General features: G+C 40.8%; 1 protein-coding gene across 1 annotated transcript; it reads right to left on the minus strand.

The window, feature by feature from the left end:
* Window positions 1-12,169: 12,169 nt before the first annotated feature.
* Window positions 12,170-24,766, minus strand: LOC138975884 (uncharacterized). Its single transcript, XM_070348660.1, has 8 exons — window positions 24,675-24,766; window positions 18,529-18,893; window positions 18,020-18,117; window positions 16,813-16,958; window positions 15,877-16,478; window positions 15,279-15,380; window positions 14,793-14,928; window positions 12,170-13,824 (listed from the first exon to the last, which is right to left on the minus strand). Exons 2-8 carry the CDS (start codon window positions 18,599-18,601, stop codon window positions 13,686-13,688), a joined length of 1,296 nt encoding a protein of 431 aa, XP_070204761.1. The 5' UTR covers window positions 18,602-18,893; window positions 24,675-24,766; the 3' UTR covers window positions 12,170-13,685.
* Window positions 24,767-27,072: the final 2,306 nt, after the last annotated feature.

Consider the following 27,072-nt stretch of genomic DNA (forward strand, 5'->3'; position numbering starts at 1 on the left):
ATGGTGCATTTGAATCCAGCCAGAGGGCTCAATGTCCATGTATCATTATAGAATTTTATAGTCAAGGGGTCCTTTGAATATAGTAATAACTTTGCTTGGCTAATCAAGTCCTCTCTCGGTCACCTCCTGTCCCACTTCCATCAGAGTCCCCTTCCGTCTGTGACTTGTGTCTGATCTTTTGTACAGCATTTCACCATAACGTGTGACTTCTCTTGTCTTTATATATAACTGTTGTCTTTCATTCCGTCATTGTACAAAACAAATCAAATAACCAACCTAGAGAAAGGTATGAGGCACTGAGTCGGGATATTTATGGCAAACGGAACTTTAATTGCTACATTATTATTTTCTTTGACAAAAATAGCATTAATGATTTACATGACGTTTTAACATAGAGGGGGGAATCGAGACGAGGGTCATGGTGTGTGTGTGTGTGTGTGTGTGTGTGTGTAGAGCGATTCAGAGAAAACTACTGGACCGATCTTCATGAAAGTTGACATGAGATCCTGAGTATGGTATCTCCAGACGTTTTTTTCATTTTTTTGATAAAGGTCTTTGATGACGTCATATCTGGCTTTTCGTGAAAGTTGAGGCGGCACTGTCACGCTCTCATTTTTCAAGCAAATTGTTTGAAAGTTTGTTTAAGGAATCTTCAACGAAGCTCGGACTTTGGTATTGCATTTCAGCTTGGAGGATTAAAAATTAATTAATGAGTTTGCTCATTAAAGTTGTCATTAAAATCGATTTTTCGCAAACAGATTTAAAATTGATTGCATCGTATTCTTCATCACATTCTGAATCTAAAAATATATACATATGTCATGTTTACTCTTAAGATGTGATCACAATTAACGAAAATAGATTAATTAGTCTTACGATTAAAATTTAAGAAATCGATCCAAAAATGATTTCATCTTATTCTTTATCATTTCCTGATTCCAAAAACATATAGATATCAATCAATCAATCAATCAATGACGCTTATATCGCGCATATTCCGTGGGTACAGTTCTAGGCGCTCTGCAGTGATGCCGTGTGAGATGAAATTTTATACGGCCAGTAATTGCAACCATTTCGGCGCATATTTACCTTTCACGGCCTATTATTCCAAGTGACACGGGTAAAGGTAGACAATTATTAACTGTGCCTAAGCAATTTTGCCAGGAAAGACCCTTTTGTCAATCGTGGGATCTTTAACGTGCACACCCAATGTAGTGTACACGGGGGGGGAGTTCGGACACCGAAGAGAGTCTGCACACAAAGTTGACTCTGAAATAAATTTCCGCCGAACCTGGGATCGAACTCACGCTGACAGCGGCCAACTGAATACAAATCCAGCGCGCTACCAACTGAGCTATATCCCCGCCCAGATATGATAGGTTGTATTCAAAACAAGCTCAGAAAGTTAACAAGAATACAGAAAAGCGCGCTTTCCTGCTTAGCACAATACGCTACCGCGCTATTCTGACGTGTTAATTTCACTGCGTTTTGCAAGTGGGAGGTGAGCGATTTCCTTCTCGCGGGGATTGATGAAGCTGGTCTTGGTGAAATATTACAGTGCGTTCAGTTTCATTCCGTGAGTTCGACAGCTTGACTAAATGTAGTAATTTCGCCTTACGCGACTTGTTTGGTATTGAGGTTGTTTGTATTTTGGCTTTTAGTGTTGTGCGGAAAGTTGATATGTGTATTGTAACCACTTGGTAATGTTAATCTATCCAATGGATCTAAGAATAGACAGACTGATACTGTAGTTATCAAGGTGATTAATTTTACAAAGGGGTACATTTTACAACACAGGTTTTCCTCCAAAAATGAAATCATTGATTTACTTTCAATCATACAGTAAGGGCATGTAGATGGGAGCTGCTATCATGATTTTGCTGTGAAGAAATGTCTGTCAACATAGACGCTGCATTACATTGTATGATAATAATGTCACAAATGAAATTGGCATGTGGAACTTTAAAACAAGTGTTTATGTAATAGAAGTGTTCAAATAAAACAAGTATTCATATCATTTGGGAATGATGACATGCCATTTGATAACATTTGCTGCTTGTGACAAATATCTGAAGGAAATTGTATTCATGGGAACGACATCCCCTCTAATGAAATAGGCTGTCCATAACAGAGATCTGAAACATCGATGTTAACATATTAATACGATGACAGGACATCAAATGAACACATAAGTGCAAGTGCCTTTTGCACGCCTGTATAAAAGTAAAGAACCTTGTGTTCAAATTACACATGGTTTGTGTTAATGCTGATACTCTCATTTTGCTTTTCTTGTTCATATATAGCTGATGTAAAATGACTTAAAACTATGATTTGTCATGGAAAAACAAGGTTATCTCTTATTGTGTAAGGGATCATGTAGACCGTCACAGACCTGTTCTGGTGTTTGCATATAATAAGCATCCTTCCACTTGGACTCATACCAAGCATCAACAGTGTCACTGCTTCCGCTACACAGTGGGAATGATTTGCTCAATAGACCAATTCCGGAAATAACTTTGTCAGGCTGTGGAAGAAGTTGCTTTTGCTTGAAAACACTAAAGTTAATAAACCCACATGACATTGTAAGCCAATCACTTGCAAGTTGGTTGTCTCCACATGTGATCGCCAACTACGTGTGAAGACACACCTCTCACTCGTGATAATTGGATTACAGTATCACGTGGGTTTGATTGCCCCCCGAGTTATTTCCCAAACATCGTTTATTGATCAATGGTGTACATGATCTCTGACAAGAGAAGGAATGTATTAAATCAGAATTACAGCAGCTTTGTACGTTAACAGTGTCTGAAGGCAAGATTTGGATGAGGAGATTCTGGTCAAATGTAAAGTAACCTGATACTAATGATGATTTGAGTACAGGTCAAATAAAACTCTCTTCAATGAGTTCATAGATTATTATAAAGTAGAGTTGATGGAAAGAGCGATAAAGTGCATGTTAAACAGGGTTCTTTTTCTGTTTTTAATTAAATTGTGATACAAAAATACTGCACTGTGAATTGAAAGTGTATGCTTTACATGTGCATCTGAAATGTATAAGGCTAATTTCTTATACCTATGTGTTGTTGCTGAGACCAAATAATGAAGGGGAGTAAGCGCTCTAAGTGTAGACACTAGGAGTGAGATGTGGAACCAGTCAGCTAGTGGCACTTAAAAGAATTGACATGGATGAAATTCGTTTGTTCATTTGATGTGTCATATGTGACCCTCCACCACGAAATGAGTCGCATGTCACCTCACGCGGTTCTGCGCTAGGCATAATATAAGTCCGCGGGGTGTCTAGTAACAGTGTGAGGGTCACCATAGTCACTGGCTTATAACTCGAAAAGTTTTCACTCTTTTCTAAAACGGTTTTCACCACTGGATAGAGAATAAAAAACTCTTTAAGAAAATGTAAAAATATGAAAATCATGAAAAGGTGACATGCGACTCATTCCGTGGTGGAGGGTCACATATTCTCTCAGGAGATTGGAGACTGGTTGTGGATAGCTGTTACATGTTGTTGTCTACAGTTATAAGAGAGTTTTCTTCCCTTTGTTATTTAGTCTTGTCATTTAAGCTCTATTCCTCGTGTTTGTTGATGAACGTTTCATGCACACTTTGTTTTTGTTACAGGGTTTTTTTCTTCTGAAAATTAACGAAAGAATGTTAATCAGGTATGATGATGGCTTGGTAAATGGGGCCAGTTCCACAACCATAATATTATTGTGTTCAGTTGAATTTTTATTATTTTCAATGTCCAGAATTGCCTCCCTTTGAAGACTCCACCCTTTTTTTTTCTCCAAAAGATTTAAAGTGTTTGATTGTGCATCAGCCTTGGCTGCCTAAAAGGAATATTTCCTGTGAGGACGTTAAGGACCCCCTAGTTCCAGTCTCGGTTGCATTGATGTTGTTTCCTGTTTGTGTTTTGTAAAGGTGAGTGCTGTTGGTTTCCTAGAGGATAGAAATGAGATATATTTCAATAAGCCCACCATTTTATCCTTCCTTTGTGTATGCATGCAAACTATTGAAGAATCTCATGTTTTTCTTTGTTTTTTACAAGCAGGAACACCCACAGATGTGCATAATACTAGAGGGATGTGTTCAAAGTTGAGATTTTAGCTCATTTAATTAGATCCCTTTGTTTTTGACCAAGTTTCAATTCAAGCATTATTAACCACTTGATTTCCCTTTTTGTACAGTAGTTCCTATCTGTGATGACTTGCATATATTTCTTTCTTTATACATGTAGTAGATATTTTTCTGTGTCTGTGATTAAGATTTCATGTTCAGTTGACATATGTGCAGGAGATAAAAATACGCACTATAGTTTGGGTAATGTGGTATGTGTAATAAAGATCTATTGCTGAATGGTTCCATTTGTGTGTACAGTTTTTTTGTTGTTTCTCAAGTCCCTCTTTTTGTTCCTGTTATATATTTTAATCAATAGAATTCCCTTCTTTTAAAGCACACAGACTCACATGTTGCCATTCCACTCACTGATTCATTTCAAACCAAAGATGACAATTAAACATTACTTTACTGTACAGACCCAAAACTGCACAGAAAAATGAATATCTGCACAAACAAACAAGCTGTTCTCACATTTTCTGCACATGATTTCACTACCTAAAGGATTAGCAATGTAAATTCTAAATGCTACAAAACCTATATATCTCAACAAAATGAAACTTCCCTATTAGTGGGGCGGCTTAGCCCACATGTTCAAAAGAATTGTGCATTTTGTTATACAAGCACCAAATTTGGCACAGATGTACATTAATATGTTGTGAACATTTTCAGATATTGGGCCACTTGAAATTCTCTCTATATGTCCGCCATATTGGATTTCAAAATGGCCGCCACTTGAAATCTACATTTGCTATTATCTCTGGACATAATGGAGCTAATGACTTGGTTCTGGTGTCTAAATGTATGTTTTTGGGGGCAAGGAATCCAATGGTACCAATTTCAACTTAATATTATCTATCACAGTCTGTTATATAATTGTATTTGGAAATTAGCTAGGCAAATATTGGATTCAACACAATACTTTGAAAAGAATGCCTCAGTTCTGTAAATGTCTTATGTATAATACTGACATGCTACATGGTCTAGTATCTGAGGCTAGGTGTATACTGACATTCTACAATGGTCTGGTATTTGAGGTACGGTATGTACCGGTACTGAAGATACGTGTACATAAACAGTGTGATGTTAACAAGTTCAGCATTGCCACAAGTACATGTATGTTGTTGACTCATCGTCATGTGCAGTCCCCTTAACACACACAGAGGGCTGTGCACTGAAGGGCAGCCTTTTTGCACTTGCAGCGCCTCACGCACCCTTTCTTGCACTTGCAAGAAACCAGCTAAATGCAGCTGTGAGCTGCTTCAGGTAGCCTGGTCCAGTAAGGTGTGTACTGTCCTTCTCCAGTCCTTGACCAACCCCAGTTGGTTGGTGGAGGGAGCTCTGGTGCTGGCAGCAGTATCTGACCCCACACATGTCCACCTTGATACTCTGCCCTCTTGACATGTTCCTCCAGAGCTGCCTTCGTTGAAGGGATGAGCTGCACATTGTTCTTCCTTGCGAAGATTTTCCTCCTGGCCTTGTCAATGTCTGTGCATTTGCTGGTTCGATCATACAACAGGATCACGAACTTCTCGATCATGCGCATTGCATCGTCTGGTATGTCACGCGGTGCAGAGGACAGCAGCAGCAGCGCCTCAGTGAGTTCTGGCAGTACCGTCCAGACTGCACACGCAGTCTTCTTACCACGTCTAGCAAAACTAGACACAGTGTCGCATCCAGTTAGAGCGTGTAACATTGGCAGTGCACGAGCCTTCTCTCGTCCCAGTCCAGCTGCTATTTCGTGTGCTGCTAGGTATTGGAAACGCTGGCCTGCTCCAAATGCCAGCCACAGTTTGTCTTTTGGTTGCAACTCCTGTACCAGGGACACTGCCAGCACCACATCACCGATGTCTATAGTCCGGATGAGTATTGCATGGTGTCCATGCTGGGCTGCGTGAGATGCATGCAGCAACATCAGACTGTCAGCTTCTTCATGGTTACATGGGGCGAGTGAGGTCAGATCTGGCAGTAGTGGCTTTCTGAGCACTGCCTCTCCATCAGTAATGATGAGTTGCTTGTCCTCCTGGTCGAACCATTGAATGAGAGCTGCTGAGAGGAACCTGAACAGCTCGGTCTTGTTGCTGTCCAAAGGTAGGAAATTCTGCCAGTTTCCTGGTATGGCTGCAGCAGCCACCACACGTGTCCGCACGCCTTGTCCCCGCTTTGCACATGTACTACCTTTCAGTGAATCAGCAAGGTAAGTATTCCAGACCAGAGCCAGGCGTGACACTGTTGGCGGCTTCGTGGACAATATATGGGATGACGATCTGTTGTGCATACTCTTCAGAGGTCTTTGATGCAGCCGGCTTCAGCATCTGGACGATGGCTACTCCATCAAGCACAAAACAGGTTGTGACAGGAGTCTCTGTCTTTGCGTCGGAGACTTCTTCCAAGCATGTGAGGAGATCACTCTTGGTACCAGTGCAGAGGCTTCCACCATCAGACAATGCAGGAGGACATGCCTGATTCTAGTGACGAAAGAACTCCTCAATGTTTCCATCCCTCGTCTGGCAGCCAATGTACATGCGTGCGAAGAGTTCACGGTCATTCATGACGGAGGCGAGCTGTTACTGACCTTTGCTCTGGCTTCTTGGAGTGGAAATGCTGAACACGTTCAGCTTGTTACGAGAAATGGGGTCGTCCACTGCCTTTGTTCTGTCCAACAGACACTCTCTGGTGAAAGCCTCGAACTGCTCTTGGCCAATCCTCTTGGCATTCATCACAGTCTCCACGGCAGCAGGACCTGCGATCTCCTTTGTGTCCAGTTTGACTACATCCTGACTCTCCTCCTCGAATGGGTCGCCCATCTCCTCTATGACACCAACGAGAGAGCAAACATCTTTCACAAATGAGGCCTGTACACTTGGCGTCTGATCATGATGACGTGTGTCTGCTGTTTGCCGTCTCCAGTGTTGGTTCCCATCCTGGAATTCTTCGATCACCCTGGCAACTTCTGGTCCCGCAACTATCCAGCGACGTAGGGCACTAGGGTTGTCTATGAGCCCAACTGCTCCACCGTCTCCTTTGATGCAGCCATTATTCTGCTCATGTGCCTGGTCAATCGGGATTGAAGAGAACACTCTCTGTGTTTTCTGAACGGTGAAGTGGCTTTCCCTGAATTTCCTGGATACATCTGGGTGTTTGGTGGTGAGTTCGGCCATGTCCTTCAGGTGCACTGGTATCCACCTAGCATAGTGGGTGTGATCCAGTGCTCTGTCAGAGCATTGAGGTACATCATTAACGATCCCTGCCTGAGAGAATGTACATACACTTGAACCAACAGTTCTAGTTCCAGCACGGTTGCCCAGTAGTGAAACTAGGGGATGTCTTCTCCTCTCTGGCAACACCAGTCTTCAAACTCGGGAAGGTCCTCTGCATCCCTGGTTTCTCCCAGACAGTAGTGCTTGTAGGCACAGTGTTGCAGGATGTACAGTGCTGCTGCAGTCAATGTCAAATGTAGATCATAAAGCAGCCATGTAAAGTAAAGCAGCCATTTTGAAATCCAATATGGCGGCAAATACTTGACAATACCAAGTGGCAATTGGTACCATTGGATTCCTTGCCCCCAAAAACATACATTTGGATACCAGAATCAAGTCAATAGCTGCATTATGTCCAGAGATAATAGCAAACGTAGATTTCAAGTGGCGGCCATTTTGAAATCCAATATGGCGGACATATAGAGATAATTTTAAGTGGCCCAATATCTGAAAATGTTAGCAACATATCAATGTATAACAAAATGCACAATTCTTTTGCTACGCTGCTGCACTATTTCATGTACTTCCCTAAACAAGTACAAAGACATCACAAAATAAGATCTAATGCAATCATATTCCTAGTTTGTTCAGTTCTGATAATCACATCTAAATAAATTGAGCATGCAGTCCTTACAAAGAACAATAACAACGGTTTCCATTCATATACAAATAAGGTTTGAGCAAATATTAAAATCACAATTCACTCAAAACAAAATGTCAAAACCGTAAGACACGAAAATCATCCCTAAGCATTCTGTGTACTATGCATTGAACTAGTAGAAAAATATCTAAACACATGATCCGTTCCACAGCATTTGAGAAACGAGTTGACTACATGCAGAGCTACCAACTGTTCCGCTCTCAGCGTAGCATGCTATGTTGTGACAGGGATTGTTACGCCAAGCACAAAATCACAATACGCTCAAACGAACAATAAGAAACAGGTAACACTGTCACTCTTTGTCATGAATCCTAGTACTCATTTCTGCTTCTCACTCTGTGTCCGTCAAAATATGGCTCATAAAAAATGTCAAAACCAAAAAGTGGCACTGCAGACACTCTAAAGGGCATGTGTTCCTGCTGTTATTTCCTGGTCGAACTACAGTTATTAAAAGGTATATTTTTGTTTCAGATAGCATAAACACGGATGTGCAGTTGAATTTAAGACAATCCTACACTTAAAACACCATCTGCTACACTTAAAATTCTAAACTACATGTACTACACTTGAAGCTTCACGGAGGTTGGCACAAAGTTGAAGAAAAACTGAGGAATAAAACCTCTGAAAACTGGTCTAAGGTCCACTTGGTGGGGCCTGGGGGAAAAAAAGGGGGGGGGGATGAATCCCTCCCAACTTGGAATTAGATTTAGCAATGTTAAAGGCAAGTAACCAAGTTAATGGTCTCTCATGTTAAAATCTGTTACAGCTCTTGAATGCATTATGCTAACAAAATAAAGTAAATGTTGAAGCGCCCTCAGGAAAATTGCTGTTCAATTATTTTCTTCAAAGGACTTTTTATTTGGGACCAACATTTCTTGGGGGGAAAAGTCGGTTGTTTTCCTGAGAAAATCACAAACCTTAGGAGAGTTCTCCAACCTGTTACAAAGAATGATACTTGATTTTCTTTCAAAGCCTACCATTTTGTGAAGTTATCCTTCACACAAAGAGAAATGGATTCAGCAAACCCTAACAGTACAAGAACTCATTTTCACCAGAATAAAGTGGTTGGTTCTTCAAAATTTACAATAATTAGCAGTTCAAAATTGTAAGGCCAAATTTTAAAGCTGGGTATGTACACGGATAAATCAACTGCATATTTCTTGGCATTTGTTATAGTTACACAGTCGTACAATGTACCTGAAATGTCAGGCCCCTGCAATGAGAGGACACCTTCCAATAAAGGGCACCTGCTGTTGTTCCTTTGCTATTACAGTGTAACCTCCTTTTCTAAGACCTCCATAGGGGGGTCAAAAAAGGGGGGTTCCACTGTATCAAGTGTAGACCAAAATGTATATGTCATAAGATTCAATGTATATGTCAAGATTCAATGTAGGGCCAAGGGTATCCTTTTATTGCAGGTACCCCTGTACTTTGATGAGAGTGTGCAAGTAGTTTTTAAATCAGAAATGGCATTCCATTTAAGAGGCCCCCACCCCCACCACACACACACAACAGTGCGTAAGATGTGGCACACAAGGAACACTTTAGCAATTGTATACAAAAGTGAGGTAGACAAAGACACATCAGAATAAGCGTGATCTAATTCATGCTAGTTTGTAAACTTCTCAGAACACAACAAATAGAATGGCCTCTTACGCACAACATAAATAACAGGAACGATAACCAACAACTCTCTTCTGTACTTTGTTGCTTCTTTGCGCATTGCGTTACTGGCTGTGTTCAATGAAGGTTGATCAGAACAGTACAAAAAAATAAATACATTTAACAGCTAGCTCATAACGACAATCACATTCTCACGTAAACAAAGCTTGCACAGTGCATTGTGTAAATCTTCACTGCAGATGCTGTTTACTGCTAAAAGTGTAAAAAACAAATAAAAGAAACAACGAAAAAGAATTATGAAACACACACTGAAGAAATTATTTGCACGACATGGGGTTTGCAAAATGAACATTACACTGAAGATGTTACAGTGGAGTCCAGCTATAACGAACCTGGGTATAACGAAATCCCGCTTTTAACGAACTGCCATTGATTTCCCGGCAGACAGCCTTCTATTTCTTACTTGTTACTTTCGGGCTACAACGAACCTTTTGAACTCATTTGCATAACGAACCCCTCTTATAACAAACACGTTTTCATCGCCCCAGAGCCGTTTTGTCTGTAAAAGTCACAAGTCACGAACTGATGTCAATAATTGTCTCCAAAGACAAAAATACACAAACACAAGTGCACATCGCGTGATGAGCGAACTCTGAACAAACAGCGGGAGGTGCACGGAACAACCACCGTCGCTGTGTTTTCACTATTCCAATCAGCTGCTAAGCTATGACTGTGCTCTAAAAAGTCGCAAGGCTACAACGATCTGCGTGTGAGGCGAGATCAAAGGCAGGTCCATTGTGATAGCTGGGTGGCCTTGTTTAGAGACACTGACCTTCTTCCCAGGGGTCATTGACCCAGTTTTAGCTATCAGAGGTGGTTCCCCTTTCATATGAGAGAGGAAACACTTCCTGCGCCCGGGCCAGTGACCGAGTTTAACCTATAGGGAGTTTAACCTATGGGGCGGTCTCTTTGATGTCTTGAGAGGAAACTTGGCCAGGGTAGTACATGCACCATGAAATCGGAGATTGATCAGAATGTACATGTACATGCTTTTACACGACTTTTTAAATTTTACTTCTAAAATTGTGACAGTAAAGTGAACATTTGAACTATGCCTCTGTGGATTATATTATGAAGCTGTTGAAAACATGCAGAGATTGTACTCTCCAAGGAAAGATCGATGGGACGATCATTTGAAGGTGAGTGGGAAAACGTGTCTTAAGGCCATTTAGGGTTGAAAACTCTACAGCGAATTACTGATATAACGAACTAAAATGTATCTCCCTTGAGATTCGTTGTACCCGGACTCCACTGTACAATAAATAGTTAACACAGACCTTCCATTGCCCTGGTTCAAAAGTAGTTACAACACTGGTAGCAGTACCCTGTTGGTCTAAAACTGTCATTTCAACAAGCCAGCTTTTGAACACAAAATCACAGGTGCCACACAATTGACGTAGCTAAGCTTCATTTGAAAAGGTGTGCTGTGCTCTGTGCGGTCCTGTAAAAAAAGCAGGCAAATAAGACAGAACATGCCTGATTTCCCATTAGGTCCTGATGCCAATCTGTGGATTGTTTGCAAATGGTGAATGTACAGGTAAGGCTTCAAAGGCACACTTCTTCCCATGTAAACAGTTCCCCTTGCTTCAACAGATATCTGTAGCAGCCTTAAAGGCATTCTCCTCTGGCTCACAATATCAGATCTGGCCAGGCTTAAACATGGGATTAGACTATCCCTCCGCTTGGTCACATACCAGAAATGAACATCCTGGGTTCTTTCTGTGAATAGTGGGAATTTAGTTTTTTTAGTATTAATTTTTGCAAATGCACTACCGTACTTTCCGGGTGACAAGGCGCTTCGTTATACAAGACGCACCCCCTTCTTTTAAAAAAAAATTGTTATCCAGTCACCCATTGGACGCAGGGGGCCGATAGGGCGCACCAAAATGACCCAGTTTTTGCCATGAGAGGTGGTTCCACTGTCATATCTGAGAGAGGAAACACTTCCTGCACCGGGGTCAGTGACCGGTCAGTGACCGACTTTAACTGAGTGAAAATATGTGTGCTCTGTGTGTGCGGCCAGATCAAAGGCATTGTGATAGCTGGGTGGCCTTGTTTATAGACACGACCTTCTTCCCAGGGGTCAATGACCCAGTTTTTGCCATGAGAGGTGGTTCCCCTGTCATATCTGAGAGAGGAAACACTTCCTGCACCGGGGTCAGTGACCGGTCAGTGACCGAGTTTAACAGAGTGGAAATCTGTGTGTGCGGCCAGATCAAAGGCAGGGCAGTACCTAGTAGCTGAAACATGCATTATCACAAGTTGTTTGACTGGTACTCAAGCGGTCTCTTTGATTTTTTTTGTATTTCATACACGGATTAGGCGCTTCGTTATACAAGACGCAGGGGTCGAACTCGAGGAAAAAAGTCGCGCCTTATGACCCGGAAAGTACGGTACATATATTCATTCATACAAAAAATTCACACTCAACACAGCAAACAGTCAGGGTATTGATTTTCCGTATGTGTGGAAGTAGTTGCCTGTTAAAGCCTGGCCATGTATGAGATTAAGAGCCAAACAGTTTTCACGAGAACTATGCCTTCAAGTCTGTTGCAAATAGCGGCTGAAGGAAGCAATGAGTGTACCATCTATGTTTGCCCTTAACTCTTAACTGTACAGAGCAGAGCGCAGCATGGTGTCAAAATGAAGCTACTTGTGCCTGGTGCTTGTGTGCAAAATGGGCTAAAGCAACCCCTCAAGCAGTCTACAATATAATACACAAAAGTTAGGCCATCTACAACAAGAAGTAACTAACTTCATATATCATGATCATCATCAACTTTTGTTTTTTAACCTTCCAGTCAATTTTCATTCATCTGGACAATTACAATCTAAGATAATACACCCAAATTTTGGCTTCACAAAAATAAAATTTTCTCCAATATCGAGCTCAGGATTGTGGACCTTAGAAACCAACAACAAACTTCACCATCACATATAACTTAAAAACACAGCCGTCTTCATTCTACTGCTGGAACAGACAACACAGGACTACTTTATTCAAAACTAAGTACAGGGTGACCCCCCTAAAATGCCACCCACAAAACAGGTAGAAGTTATCAGCTTTTTTGTGGGTAGCATTTTGTGTGGGGGTGGGGGTGGGGGTCATTTCATTTCATTTACTTTATGTTATATGAAGTCTTATATCGCGCGCGTATCTCCAGACTCGGACTCAAGGCGCAGGGATCTATTTATGCCGTGTGAGATGCAATTTCTTTACACAATACATCCCGCATTCACATCGACCAGCAGATCGCAGCCATTTCGGCGCATATCCTACTTTTCACGGCCTATTATTCCAAGTCACACGGGTATTTTGGTGGACATTTTTTATCTATGCCTATACAATTTTGCCAGGAAAGACCCTTTTGTCAATCGTGGGATCTTTAACGTGCACACCCCAATGTAGTGTACACGAAGGGACCTCGGTTTTTCGTCTCATCCGAAAGACTAGCACTTGAACCCACCACCTAGGTTAGGAAAGGGGGCAGAAAATTGATAACGCCCTGACCCAGGGTCGAACTCGCAACCTCTCGCTTCCGAGCGCAAGTGCGTTACCACTCGGCCACCCAGTCCTGATATGGCCCTTCGTGGTCGGCTGGGCGTTAAGCAAACAAACAAACAAACCAATTAGGAGGCCAATGTCTTATTCACTTGGCCATTTGATGTTATTTATTATGCCATTGCTGGGAAATCCGAGTCGCTTCCTCCGAGTGGAAAGCTAGCATGTTTAGATGTAATCAGCCACCTGCACTTATGGCAGAATGACCGAGGTCTTTAACATGCCTCTGGTGACAAGGGGGTTGGACAAGGATACCGTCTCTGAGTCTGCACATAAAGTTGACAGTGTCTGCCCCTGCCTGTGCTCAACCAACTGAGCTACCCGGCCCCCCGAAGGAGTGTGCCTTGAAGATGAGGCAGTAGGCTCTCTTACGGCTGGTCAAGTGTGCGATCTATTCCACAGGTTTGAGTGCCGACATCTCGCTGGACAGAATCTGTGTGACCTTGATGCAGCGCTGTGCTGCCGGCACGTTCATCTTGCTGAGGGCAAGTTCCGCTGCTTCTCGCACAGTGGAGATGGGGTCGTTGCGCCTGAAAACATCCATTGTTTACGGTTGTTATTGAGGAAAAGAAGAACACATAGAACATCTTAAAGGCATAGAAAGCTGATGAATATACACGCTAATTGCTTTACCCAGAGCTGGAGACAGACTAAATTAAGTTCCCTGCAAAATATTGTGGTCTAGGAGCCCTTAAATGTTGAGATATTTGAATTTTTATTTTGATCTAGATGGTCCTATTTATAGATTTGGCAACACATGTAACGTTGATGCAAGGGAGCTAACACCGCGGCTTTGTTGACATCCTCACTTTTTCAGAGGCTAGAACAAGCTGTAATGCATGTATTATGGTCCGCGCATGGTGACATATCGTCATTATATGGTCTTATGGTGCGTTTGACATCGATTGTGGGCAAACTACACTTTGTAAACACGGGAGTGCGTTAGTATGCCTTTAACGTGGTCCGAAAGGGATCAACTGTAAACCACAACAATTAGTGTGATTACAGATTAATTAAGCACAACCTCATATGAAATCATGACAGGCATCTGCCCCTCCCTAGAGCAAAAAACAAAACAAAAAACGCATCCATTCTGCCTAGGCCTCCGAAGACAGCCCCTTCCGCAAACAGTACTATGTAAGTAAGCTCATACTCTCATTATCTTTGTAAGTTCATACTCTCTCATTGTCTTTGTGAGTTACATACTCACATTATCCCTGTAAGTAAGTTCATATGGTGTCATTGCTCTGTAAGTTCTACTCTCTCACTTGTGCTTGCGTGTACACACGAAGGGGGATAATTAAGGCACTAGCAGGTCTGCACCTGAGTTGACCTGCGAGATAGGAAAAATCTCCACCCTTAACCCACCAGGCGGCCAAGGCCGGGATTTGAACTCACGATCTTCCAATTAGGAGGCCAATGTCTTATCCACTTGGCCACTGTGCCCGTCAAAACTAAGTTCAAACTCTCTCATCAAGCACAATGCTTTTTTTCTCACCATCTGTCCACAATGGCGTCCACAGCATCCACAGCCTGCATGTAGCCAAGGGAGAGACAGGCACTCTCTCGCACCAGACGATCCTCATCCTCCAGCAGACTGACAAGCTTTTGCACAGTGCTGCTCTGACCTTTACCTGATGCAGTGGGGTGGATACGTCACAAACATTTTTTTTTCCAATATAAAAACTGTCACAGTTTTCAGGCATGAGATACATGTAGTGAAAATTGTAAAAAAAATATAAATAACATGACACCCTCCCTCCCACCAGTAACAGTCTTTTGTTGCCAAAGATAACAATGATACCAGCTTAAGCAGGTAGAATGGTTCTCAAACAGAAATGGCCCTTGTGCAGCATATTTCTGAGCCTTCGCCATAACAATGCTGCATCTGCTAGGCTCCCACTGACAGATCAGGTAAGCCTGACCATGGTATATGAAAACAATTTCAACAAAATAAACCCATGCTTTTTCATCGAGGGCTCACCTGCTTTAGCTAAAGCAATGGCGGCCACAGCACGAATGTTGGCGTCAGAATCTGTGAGAAGTTCAGCCAAGCCGGTCACGATGGCTGGAAACTGGAACTTGCCTGAAAGTCAAACACATGTCTCATGTAACTTTTGCTCTTTCACTTCTACGCTTCATTTTTACCAGGAACAGAACAGTGTGCTGTCAGCCACTCATACATTGTATTTACCTTTATCACATTTGATGTTATTGTTAATTAAAAACAATTGTTAGCTTCTTCGACCAGATGCTAACAAATAAGATCCTACAAAGTACACAGAAATAAGTGCATGCAGCTGACTATTTGCAATAAAAAAAAATTCAACAGACTCACTAAGCCTACAGAAAGTGTAAGTGCTGAATATAAACTGTGTGCAATGACTCAACATTATTTTGTGTGGTGCACTTCAAAATGCAAACAGGACTTACAAACTGCATCTATACATAGCAGATCGTGAAAATACTAATCTTATAGTTTGTGAAAAAATTGTTTTGTGTTGGTGCAAGTCATAATGCATACTGGGCTTACATACTATATATATGTACAACTTGTTCAGAAACCAATCAATCAGTCTCACCCAGACTCTGAATGGTGGTGATGCGCAGACTGGAATCCATGCTGATGATTTCTCGCAGCGACATGTACGCCAGCAGATAATCCTGAACACAATGGAAGAACCGGTGAGGTGACCCTTTGCGGAGAGAACAGAAAGCCTCAAATGCTGAATGTTCTATCATCGGCGAGCAACGGAAAATGTCCTTGTACATCAAGTTTGCAATCATCTTTTTCCGCTCCTCAGCTTTCTCATGGTACTCCTCGTCGATCAAGTGGCCATAGTCCTCAAAAAACTTGTTACGAAATTCCAACCACGGGACAGATGATCTCCCTTTAAAGTGTCTCTCCCAGTAGGGTGTGTATTTCTCCATGGACTGAGACAAGGGTCCGGCGTCTGGTGTAGTGCTGCCCTCATAGCCGTCCGACCCGCCAAGGTCAAGTCCGTGCGTGAGGTTGATGCTGACGCCGTGTGTGGTGATGGTGCTGCCGGAGCTGCTGGGGTTGGGGTTGTCACGGAGACGCTTCATGTCCAGCTCCATGCACTTGATGAGGTTGCTGATGTTCTTGTTGTAGTCCTCTGACTTGAGGACGAAGCACCAGTTGATCTTAGCCAGAATCAGCTTGCTGTCAGAAAAACAAAAAGACGCAAACGTTTGACTGGTATGACGAATACCTTGAGAGCAAGTGACACAGACCTTATAGACTTTAAACAGCCAAGCCAGACCAAAGGATGCCCCCCCCCCCCCCCCCCAAAAAAAAAGACCCCCCCTCCCCCCACACACACAACCTTCCTCACATATACACTGACAGAGCAACAACAACCCCACACACACAATACCTACAACACACAAACCCAAATAAAAAAAAATTAAAAACATACAAACAAGCAAAGTACAACTGACAGTACAAACAAACCAGCAAAGCCAACACAAGACAAAAGAAAGAATCAAACACTCACGCTCCTCCACTGAGCTTGGGTGCCAGAAAGCGGTGCCTGGTTGTGCCGATGGGAAAGATACACGAGTTGGACACGTAGGCCAGGGACAGCTGTTCTTGCAGCTGCTTATCCTCCACTGACTCGTGACTCATCACAGGGATGAACACCTGCAACAACAACAAAAAGACAGTTTCAATATCACAGTGGGTTAATGAGGAAAATTCAGCAAACCTTTTATAGAACAAAAAGTCTCACCATAGCCTGAGCTGCAACCTCGCTGCAAATGAGTTGCAGCAATCATGCCGGAGGTTAACACAGTACAGGCCATAAAAAGGTTTCTTGCAATCACGCAGTCAAAAAATACTAATAAACAAAACAAAACCCATTTACAACAACAATGAATTTTTTTTTAAAGGAGAAAAAATTTAAGTGCTGAATAGTCTTCCACTGTCACACCTGTACAGGTAGAAAACAGTATTTTACATCTGTAATTATGTGCACAGCTTTTGCAAGAAAGAGAGAGATAGGTTGAGAGAGAGAGAGAGAGAGAGAGAGAGAGAGAGAGAGAGAGAGAGAGAGAGAGAGAGAGAGAGAGAGAGAGAGAGAGAAAGAGAGAGAGAGAAAGAGAGAGAGAGAGAGAGAATTTTGAATTGAATTGAAATTTATTTTACGAGGGTGACAGAATAAGCAATGTATACATGCTTCTTTTCATCCGGCCCTCGCCCATTGAGGGGTAACAAACAAGAAGAAATAAAAGATAAGTTTAACAATAGTACAAATGACATATTTACCATAATTAACATGTCAAGCAACCAATAAGACATTTTAAGATGCATTAGGATTCTTTAGCAATGCTTGAAAATTATATATAACAGGGAAATATGTGTTTGTATAAAAAAAAATCCTTCATGAATTACATATAATCATGTTTTTCAATATAATCAGAGAGTACAGTTATATTTTGCCAGCTGCTTGATAATAGTTTTTATAAGTTTTGTAAAAGAAACAGCATGTAATATTCCTTGAATGATGTTTCATGAATTCGTAATTTAATTATATTTGGAATGGCGTTCCACATAATTGCTCCAGAATATGATAGACTCAACTTGTATAGGTCAAAAATAGAGAGAAAGAGAGAGAGAGAGAGAGAGAGAGAGAGAGAGAGAGAGAGAGAGAGAGAGAGTGAGTGCATAGGTGGGTGGCTGGGTGTGCATAAATTCTTACTAACCTTACAGGCCAGAATAGCCTGTGTTTTGCTCCCCATACTGGACGAGTCACTGTTGGGGTCAGCATACCATACCGTGTAACCTTCATCACGAAGAGTTCCTGAAACAGTAAAAAGGCTGTTCTGCCTCAGTTGTTTAAGATTCTTTCAAAAAAGCTAAACATAGAATTAAATGCGATTTTCTTTAGTTTACCTCAAATGCTCTCAATCAGTTGCTGTATTCAAAATTGACTGTGTTTGACTGAATGTTAAAAAGGACAACCAAAACTAAACCAAACAACAAGACCCAAAGCTAAAGCTTTTTAATTAGTGTTAAAATCAAACCGGAAATTTGTGTGTTCAGATCTCAAGAGACATTCAAAACTACCTGACACATCTGACCTTGTGATAATTAAAGTTCTCAAAATACTGTTGTCATACTATTGTCATATAATAGCTGTTTTTATTAACAGGCAAAAACTATTAAAAAGAAAATCTTGTTTCCGTGGATCTTAAAAAAACTTTTAACTCACCTGCAAGCTGTTTCACAAACTCGCTGTCAGACACATTGTACCCAATAACAACATCTTCTCCTGTGCTTGTCATTTTCTGTCTTTTTCCTTGCTTTTGACTTTTGTAGAAAAAGTCCTCAAAATTCACTGGTGGTTTGAACACATGAGATCATAAAATCTGGAAGTGAGGGGATCTTATTTTCTCTACAAGATTTCAGCAGCTCCTGCAATATGTCAGTGCACAATAATGCTTCCAGGATTCCCAGCACTAACAGGGGGTTGAGGGGTAAGAGGGTGACTGGTAGGAATTGACTGCCTTTGTCTTGACCCTGAGCGGTAGCTATTGTTGTCCGCTTCCAAGTCCAAGATGCTTGTAGCTTCAATGACTGCAACGAGAAAGAAATTCATAATCAGCAATAATCAGCAATAGCAAAGGCTCTGTCTATTATTGGCTGAGGCTTTTATACCTGAACTCGGACTTATCAGATGATCCAATAGCATTCTTCTAGAAGGTTCTTGCAAGCAAGACATGTATCACTCCAACAGTATTAAATGTATTTCTGTTACATTGTAACAATCTCAACTGCTAAATATGTCAAATCTTCATGATAACTACATGTACTTTAATTGATAAACTGTCCCAGCTCTAACTACATAAAATATGTTAATGTTACTGTTGAGCATCTTATCAATTTCTGTCGTTAGGACACCAAAGGAATGACTGTTTTCAATTGATTTTATAATGAGTGTAAATGAACAAATGAACTAAAGAACTATCCACAGTTCCCTGCTCTAAAATCTAAAAATCAAGATATGATACTGAGATTTTCAAAGATCTCTATCATGTGTACACTTACAAGAAGGTTGTGTCAATATTTCACTACGTTTCACAAAATCAATAATTACACACTCATCCCTGAAACCATAAATTCATAGCCTTGCAAGTCGCACATATAACAAACCAGCAACAGATACTTTGCACCACTGATACCAAAGCACATCAGAACAACACAAAACAACGGTTTGCAATGAAGCTGAGCTGCTGTGGAAACTGAACTAGAGCAATTTCTATGACATTAGGACTCAATTTTTATATTATTAAGAAACAATGTCAACCCTTTAACTGTTTTACTACACATCTATCCATAAATGCAGCCTAGGACCTAGGATTCTAGAAAAATCTGACAACAAAATTCATTACCATTCTATTATCACATCACTTCTTTAATAGTATATATCAATGCTGTCTTGTTTGGAGAGGGAAGTTCCATTTACACAGGAAAATGCAACATAGAGCAACAACTCTTTGCAAAAACTGAAGTGATCAAGCCCATGTTCTACCACTCTCTGTTACAGTATGAGTGTGTGTGTGAGTGTGTGTGTGTGTGTGTGTGTGTGTGTGTGTGTGTGTGTGTGCGTGTATAAGTGTGCATGTAAGCATCATGGCTGTGAGTTAATATCTGTGCCTGCCTATGTGTGACTCTCCAAGCACAAGTGCATAAATCTATATGTCCATCTGTCTGTGATCATACCTTCAAAAAGTCTTTGACATTTACCGGTACCACACACAACAAACAAACAAGTCGCGTAAGGCGAAATTACTACATTTAGTCAAGCTGTGGAACTCACAGAATGAAACTGAACGCACCGCATTTTTTCACAATGACCATAGTCCGCCGCTAGTGCAAAAGGCAGTGAAAGTGACGAGCCTGTTCAGCGCGGTAGCGGTTGCGCTGTGCTGCATAGCACGCTTTACTGTACCTCTCTTCGTTTTAACTTTCTGAGCGTGTTTTTAATCCAAACATATCATATCTATATGTTTTTGGAATCAGGAACCGACAAGGAATAAGATGAAATTGTTTTTAAAACGATTTCGGAAATTTAATTTTAATCATAATTTTTATATTTTTAATTTTCAGAGTTTGTTTTTAATCCGAATATAACATATTTATATGTTTTTGGAATCAGAACATGATGAAGAATAAAATAAAAGTAATTTTGGATCGTTTTATAAAAAAATAATTTTAATTACAATTTTCAGATTTTTATTGACCAAAGTCATTAATTAATTTTTAAGCCTCCATGCTGAAATGCAATACCGAAGTCCGGCCTTCGTCGAAGATTGCTTGGCCAAAATTTCAATCAATTTGATTGAAAAATGAGGGTGTGACAGTGCCGCCTCAACTTTTACAAAAAGCCGGATATGACGTCATAAAAGACATTTATCGAAAAAATGAAAAAAAACATCTGGGGATTTCATACCCAGGAACTCTCATGTAAAATTTCATAAAGATCGGTCCAGTAGTTTAGTCTGAATCGCTCTACACACACACACGCACAGACACAGACACACACACATACACCACGACCCTCGTCTCGATTCCCCCTCTATGTTAAAACATTTAGTCAAAACTTGACTAAATGTGAAAACAAGGCAGAACTAAAGAAACTCTTGAACGAATAATAATCAATATTTTTCACATAGAACTGTACATCACTCTCCAAATGAAAGATTTTGAAAATTATGCTTAACTTACCAGCAATCATAAATATCCCAGGGTTTAATAATGGTATCATTAGTATCAGCTTCAATATCTGTACATTTTCAAGCCACAGGATCACAAAGGAGAAGATTTCTCCACCTGTCAAATAGTGCAAATTGTCCCCCAAAGCTTGTGCAACTTTCACCGAGTGAGATGAATTAAATCACTGAATCAGTCACGTTAAGCGATGTCAAAACATAAATTATTAAATCTGTCCGCCTAAAACAATAACACTTAACACATTGTATTTTTGTCATCAAGACTTGTAAGTCCTGGGCTGGCCAAAACCCCTCAACCCAGACAGCGCGGACTGGTTTTTGAAAAAGCAACTATGAATCTTACTGCAACAAACTGATGTTCTTTATTTTTTCAGTACATTTTCAATTCAAACACAACATATGTATATATTTTTGGATTCAGGAAAAAATAAAGAATACATGTACCGGTACTATGAAACCCTAACCCTAATTTCTTAATCTGTCCTTGCAGTTTCATATTCAAATAAAAGTTTTAAATAACAAACTGGTTTATTATTCTTTTAGGTTCTGAGCTGAATTGCTATTCCATAGTCATGAGCGAGGACTGGGTCAAAGATTGTGTGATACAAAGAATTTGAATGAAAAATGTGGTTGCCACTGTGCGACCTCAACTTTTTTTTAAAGGACGAATGTGACAATATCAAATCCATTTATCACCCAAATTTTGTTTAGATTGTGGGGATATTATCCTGAAGATTTCGTCTACATGTATAAAGTTTCATAAGCATCTGTCCGGCAATTTTTCCAGGAATATTTCTACACAGACATACAAATACATACACCATCACTTCGAATCCCTGTCGATTCCCAGTTTGGCTAAATAGGTACTGTAATTTAGTCAAATATTAACCGAACGGAAAAACAACAACAAACACACATTTTTTGCTCAGGGTCAGCACAACAACAGCAAGAGATTGTGCAATCAACAACACCGAAGCTCCATCAAGGAACAAAGTGGTTTTGTTTACTGTTTATACGGATGTTGCGTGCCCGTCGTTTTGCCTCCGTGGGTGGCTTGCGAGATGGGGCGCAACCCATTCCCTGCTCCCCTCTGCGATTTGGATGCCTTGATCAGTTGTTGCGGGCCTTAACCCTCTAACAACCGGAAGCTACCCTGTTCCCATCTAAAGCAATGAATAAATAAAATACTAATTTTAATTGTTACTCAAAAATCAATCACCATATGACCAGTCCACCACCAGTACATACCATACACAGTCAGTTGCAACAAGGATGTATGGCGATGTTAGTCCCCTGTTTTATGAAATTTCCCTCTTCAAGTTTCTATTACTGACATGTCTAACTTGAAACAAACAATACAAAAAGACCTGTACTGTGAGATGTTACAAACCCCACTTTGATCATCAGAACAAAAATATTGTTAACATGAAAACTGGGTGCCAGTATTATTTGTGTTCATATACATACATGTGTAAATGTGATAAACTCTCTCCATATGGATGTGATATTGTGTGAGAATGTGTGCATTTTATGCAAGTTGAGTGCGTGCATGTGTTTGTGATTTCAGACCTGAGCAAATTTTAATTTTTCTTGACTGTTTTGTTGTTGTTGTTGTCTTTTGCTTTTATTCCATCTGACTTCTGAGTTAACTTTTTACATTTAGTCAAGTTATGACTAAATGTTTTAACATAGAGGGGGGAATCGAGACGAGGGTCGTGGTGTATGTGTGTGTGCGTGCGTGCGTGTAGAGCGATTCAGACCAAACTACTGGACCGATCTTTATGAAATTTGACATGAGAGTTCCTGGGTATGATATCCCCATACGTTTTTTTCATTTTTTGGATAAATGTCTTTGATGACGTCATATCCGGCTTTTCGTGAAAGTTGAGGCGGCACTGTCACGCCCTCATTTTTTAACCAAATTGGTTGAAATTTTGGTCAAGTAATGTTCGACGAAGCCCGGACTTCGGTATTGCATTTCAGCTTGGTGGCTTAAAATTTAATTAATGACTTTGGTCATTAAAAATCTGAAAATTGTAAAAAAAAAAATTCTTTTATAAAACTATCCAAATTTACGTTCATCTTATTCTCCATCATTTGCTGATTCCAAAAACATATAAATATGTTATATTTGGATTAAAAACAAGCTCTGAAAATTAAATATATAAAAATTATTATCAAAATTAAATTTTCAAAATCAATTTAAAAACACTTTCATCTTATTCCTTGTCGGTTCCTGATTCCAAAAACATATAGATATGATATATGTTTGGGTTGAAAACACGCTCAGAAAGTTAAAACGAAGAGAGGTACAGAAAAACGTGCTATGGTGGACTGACGATGCTACGAGTATACGGTCTTGCTGCGTTGCATTGCGTTCAGTTTCATTCTGTGAGTTCGACAGCTACTTGACTAAATGTTGTATTTTCGCCTTACGCGACTTGTTTCTTTTACAGAGGAACCTCTATCCCTGTGAGTTTTTTTCTCTAAGAGCCCTTTTTAGGCCACATCTTTTCTTCATTCCTTTACCAGTAGTTTTCTTTTTAAATTTACATTTCTTAAGGCTTTTATTTTAGGCAGTGGCTACTGTCACGCCTTCTTGACGTTAATCTGTTTCGGGAATTCTATAGTTACACCACTTTATCATGGCAGGGATCAAAGTTCTTTCGATTACGACGGTTTTGCCGTTGTGAACCGATTCTGGAATTTTAATGTTACGCATATATATATATTAATCTTAAAATAAATGTGAAGAAATTATAGGTTCTCTGCGGTGCTCGGTTTGTGTGGAAAGTGCTATATATATATATTAATCTTTCCCGAACTACCTTTCCTACGAGACAGAAGGCCGATATTGTCTCTCCGATAATTTGGAATGAAGTTTGATATGCTGGATGAAAAAATGATGTGGTAGCATCACTCCAGTTTAGCTGAATATAATTACATTCCAATTACATTATAATTTATAGATCGAGCCCAAACTAAAATTGTGGTTTAACACTTTAGTCGGCAACAACAACAACAATGACATTGGAAGAAGTTGTGACCCAAGCACGGCCAAGGCGCAACAGCAGCCACCGTGATTAGTATTACACCTCCTGACAGTGTATAGCCTACTTAGTGTCACACACACACACACACACACACACACACACACTTTCCAAAGATTGCTTACTCGGATAACGCGGACAGATGCAAGGATTCAATCAGTTCCTTCTGAGACTTGGTCATTCTTGCGTAATTCAACTCTTAATTCCGTATCAAGTGCAGGAGAATCCGGGTTCATTATCTACAGTTCTGATCCATGTGTTTTGAAATACGTAACTATAGAAGGGCAAGGAACACTGGCGTAATAAAACGTATATCTGTGTAATCATTACCACATACAAATACGTCTAGGCACATTAGGCAAAATCAAGCCTCTAGACTCGGTATCATCAGCGACATTTTTATACTTTCTCTCTGTCTCTGGTATCCTCTGAACGAGGAAATAGCACAGTCGTGACAGTGTCACTCGACTCACTGTGCGTGTCACCGATGTGATGATCAATTACATCTGGCATCGTCCATTTCATAACTTTTCATCGTTAAAGATAAGAAAAACAGTTCCATAATGTTTACTTACGCACAGTTCACAGCCCACGCTCGGGTTTCATTAATCCCTGGTAAAAACACAGTTCCTTCGAGTTCCTTGCTTCTCTTCTTCCACCGGAAGTTTTGTCGTCTCTACGCCTAATCCACGACAAAAGTAGGATCGGAAACGTTCCGAGATATAATTTCGGCAAGCGATTCACAGAGCGCGGCGCGCTGTGCAGCGCGGCGATTCACAGAGCGCGGCGTGTTGTGCAGCGCAGCGATTCCCAGAGCGCGGCTATTGCTCTCACCAGCGGGGCGGGGATATAGCTCAGTCGGTAGCGCGCTGGATTTGTATCCAGTTGGCCGCTGTCAGCGTGAGTTCGTCCCCACGTTCGGCGAGAGATTTATTTCTCAGAGTCAACTTTGTGTGCAGACTCTCATCGGTGTCCGAACACCCCCGTCAGTGTGTACACGCAAACACAAGACCAAGTGCGCACGAAAAAGATCCTGTAATCCATGTCAGAGTTCGGTGGGTTATAGCAGAGACATAGATAGAATGTATGTATGTATGTCTCTGGTTATAGAAACACGAAAATACCCAGCATGCTTCCCCCGAAAGCGGCGTATGGCTGCCTAAATGGCGGGGTAAAAACGGTCATACACGTAAAATTCCACTCGTGCAAAAAAACACGTAGTGTACGTGGGAGTTTCAGCCCACGAACGCAGAAGAAGAAGAAGCTCTCACCAGCGCAGATTGTTGACGCGCTTTATTTTTGTACATGTATGATTATCAGCAACATTTTTAACAACAATTGATTGCACCTACCTCTATTATATTATCTCAAGTGAATCTATACACCAGTTAACAGTTCCAGCGCTTACATGGAACGAAGAAGGAACCCGAAAGAGGAGAAAAAAGGCTAACACTCGAAAAAAAACGATCTGCGCATGCGTTCAAATCAACCAGAAAAACACGAAAAATCGCGTATTTGTGTGCCCGATGTAATCCTTAGAACCTTTACACTCTTTCTTTTGACACTCAAAAGCAACTTCAGGGCTGCAAGACTACAAAATTGCACTTTCTGCAGACTGAATATACGCGTTCTAATCAACCGGGGAAAAAAAACACGAAAAAAACGATCTGCGCATGCGCGAATTCCAAAATGGCTGCTGAAGTGTTAACTGGTGTTACACCGATTAACAGCGGTTCTGCGGTACTGTACTCGGATACTTGTTTAAAAATGTCATCCCAGTTTAAAAACTCAGCTGCTTTCCATATAGTAGAAGCCATTGCAATGACATGTAGTGATATGACTGCCAAGTATTCAAGGCCGAAACTTAGGCACGTTTTACATCCGAGTCGGCGCAGCGGATATATGGTGAACTCAGTTGAAAGAGTGAGAGAGAGAGAGAATGGAGCTCTGTTTTTCGTTTTATTGAGTTTTATTTCTCAAATAGATCAGATAGATGTAGCTGTTGTAAACTTTGTGATTGTGAAGAAAATGTAACAGCAGAATACATCGCGCGTCGTGAATCGCAGCGCTCCTCGTAGCGCCGCGCGTTGTAAATCGCAACGCTGCACAACGCGCCGCGCGCTGTGAATCCACTTTGTATAATTTCAGTACGTCGCGCCAAAGCCAGCAATCTGGATGCTAGCGACGTACCCTACAGATACAGATACAGTAGCTCTGCCAAAGTTATGTCCGAGTTGTCAGAAGTACATTATAATTAGTGTAGATCATGTATGTGGAGTTGTTAGTACGATTGTTTTCTGTGTGCCGGAACATGCTTTTCATGTACTTGATTGTATTCATGTCTGTTCTCTATAAGTTATTATGTACATAGAGAATACTACATGGCTTGCTGTGTCGTACCAGATTTACACGAGTTGTTTTTTTAAATATTGAACTGCGAGCGATAGTACATGTACTTCTGTCTGAAAAACCTCATGCGCCTTTACCTCCACATGTGTGTGTCGGGGTTATGGAGGGGAGGGGTATTTATTTGAATTTATATGCGCTATTTTGATTTTGTTAAGTTTTCTTTCAAATGTTACTGCTTCTTTTGAAGGGATTCATCAAGCTGCAAGATCAACCCATGCTGATTCAGAAACAGAGAATATGATTATACTAGAACAGCCCAATGTGCCCACAACCCCGCAAATCAAATATTTAAGACTTGTGTTTTATGTGAGCTTATGGCCTGTAGTGTCCGCTGTTTGAAATGTATCCTTGGCACAAGGACCTCTAAAGAATTTTCAGTCGTCCTTGCCTTGGCACAAAGTGTAAAAATCCCAAAATTACACAGAGAGAACGAGAGAGAGAGAGAGAGATAGACAGACAGACAGACAGACAGATGAGCTGATTGACAGACAGATAGAGAGAGAGTGTGTGTGTGTGTGTGTGTGTGTGTGCAAGCAGCAACACTATTTCAATCAAAAAAGAAGC

Source organism: Littorina saxatilis, linkage group LG9 (genome assembly GCF_037325665.1).
Source record: "Littorina saxatilis isolate snail1 linkage group LG9, US_GU_Lsax_2.0, whole genome shotgun sequence".
Lineage (NCBI taxonomy): Eukaryota > Metazoa > Mollusca > Gastropoda > Littorinimorpha > Littorinidae > Littorina > Littorina saxatilis.

Excerpts from the sequence above, each read along its gene's own strand:
- LOC138975884 (XM_070348660.1), bottom strand. The coding sequence starts at position 18,601 with ATGACAAGCACAGGAGAAGATGTTGTTATTGGGTACAATGTGTCTGAC. Across the intron at positions 18,118-18,528 it reads GTTTGTGAAACAGCTTGCAG|GAACTCTTCGTGATGAAGGT; the intron begins GTGAGTTAAAAG and ends TTACTGTTTCAG. Across the intron at positions 13,825-14,792 it reads GACGCCATTGTGGACAGATG|GCGCAACGACCCCATCTCCA; the intron begins GTGAGAAAAAAA and ends GGATGTTTTCAG.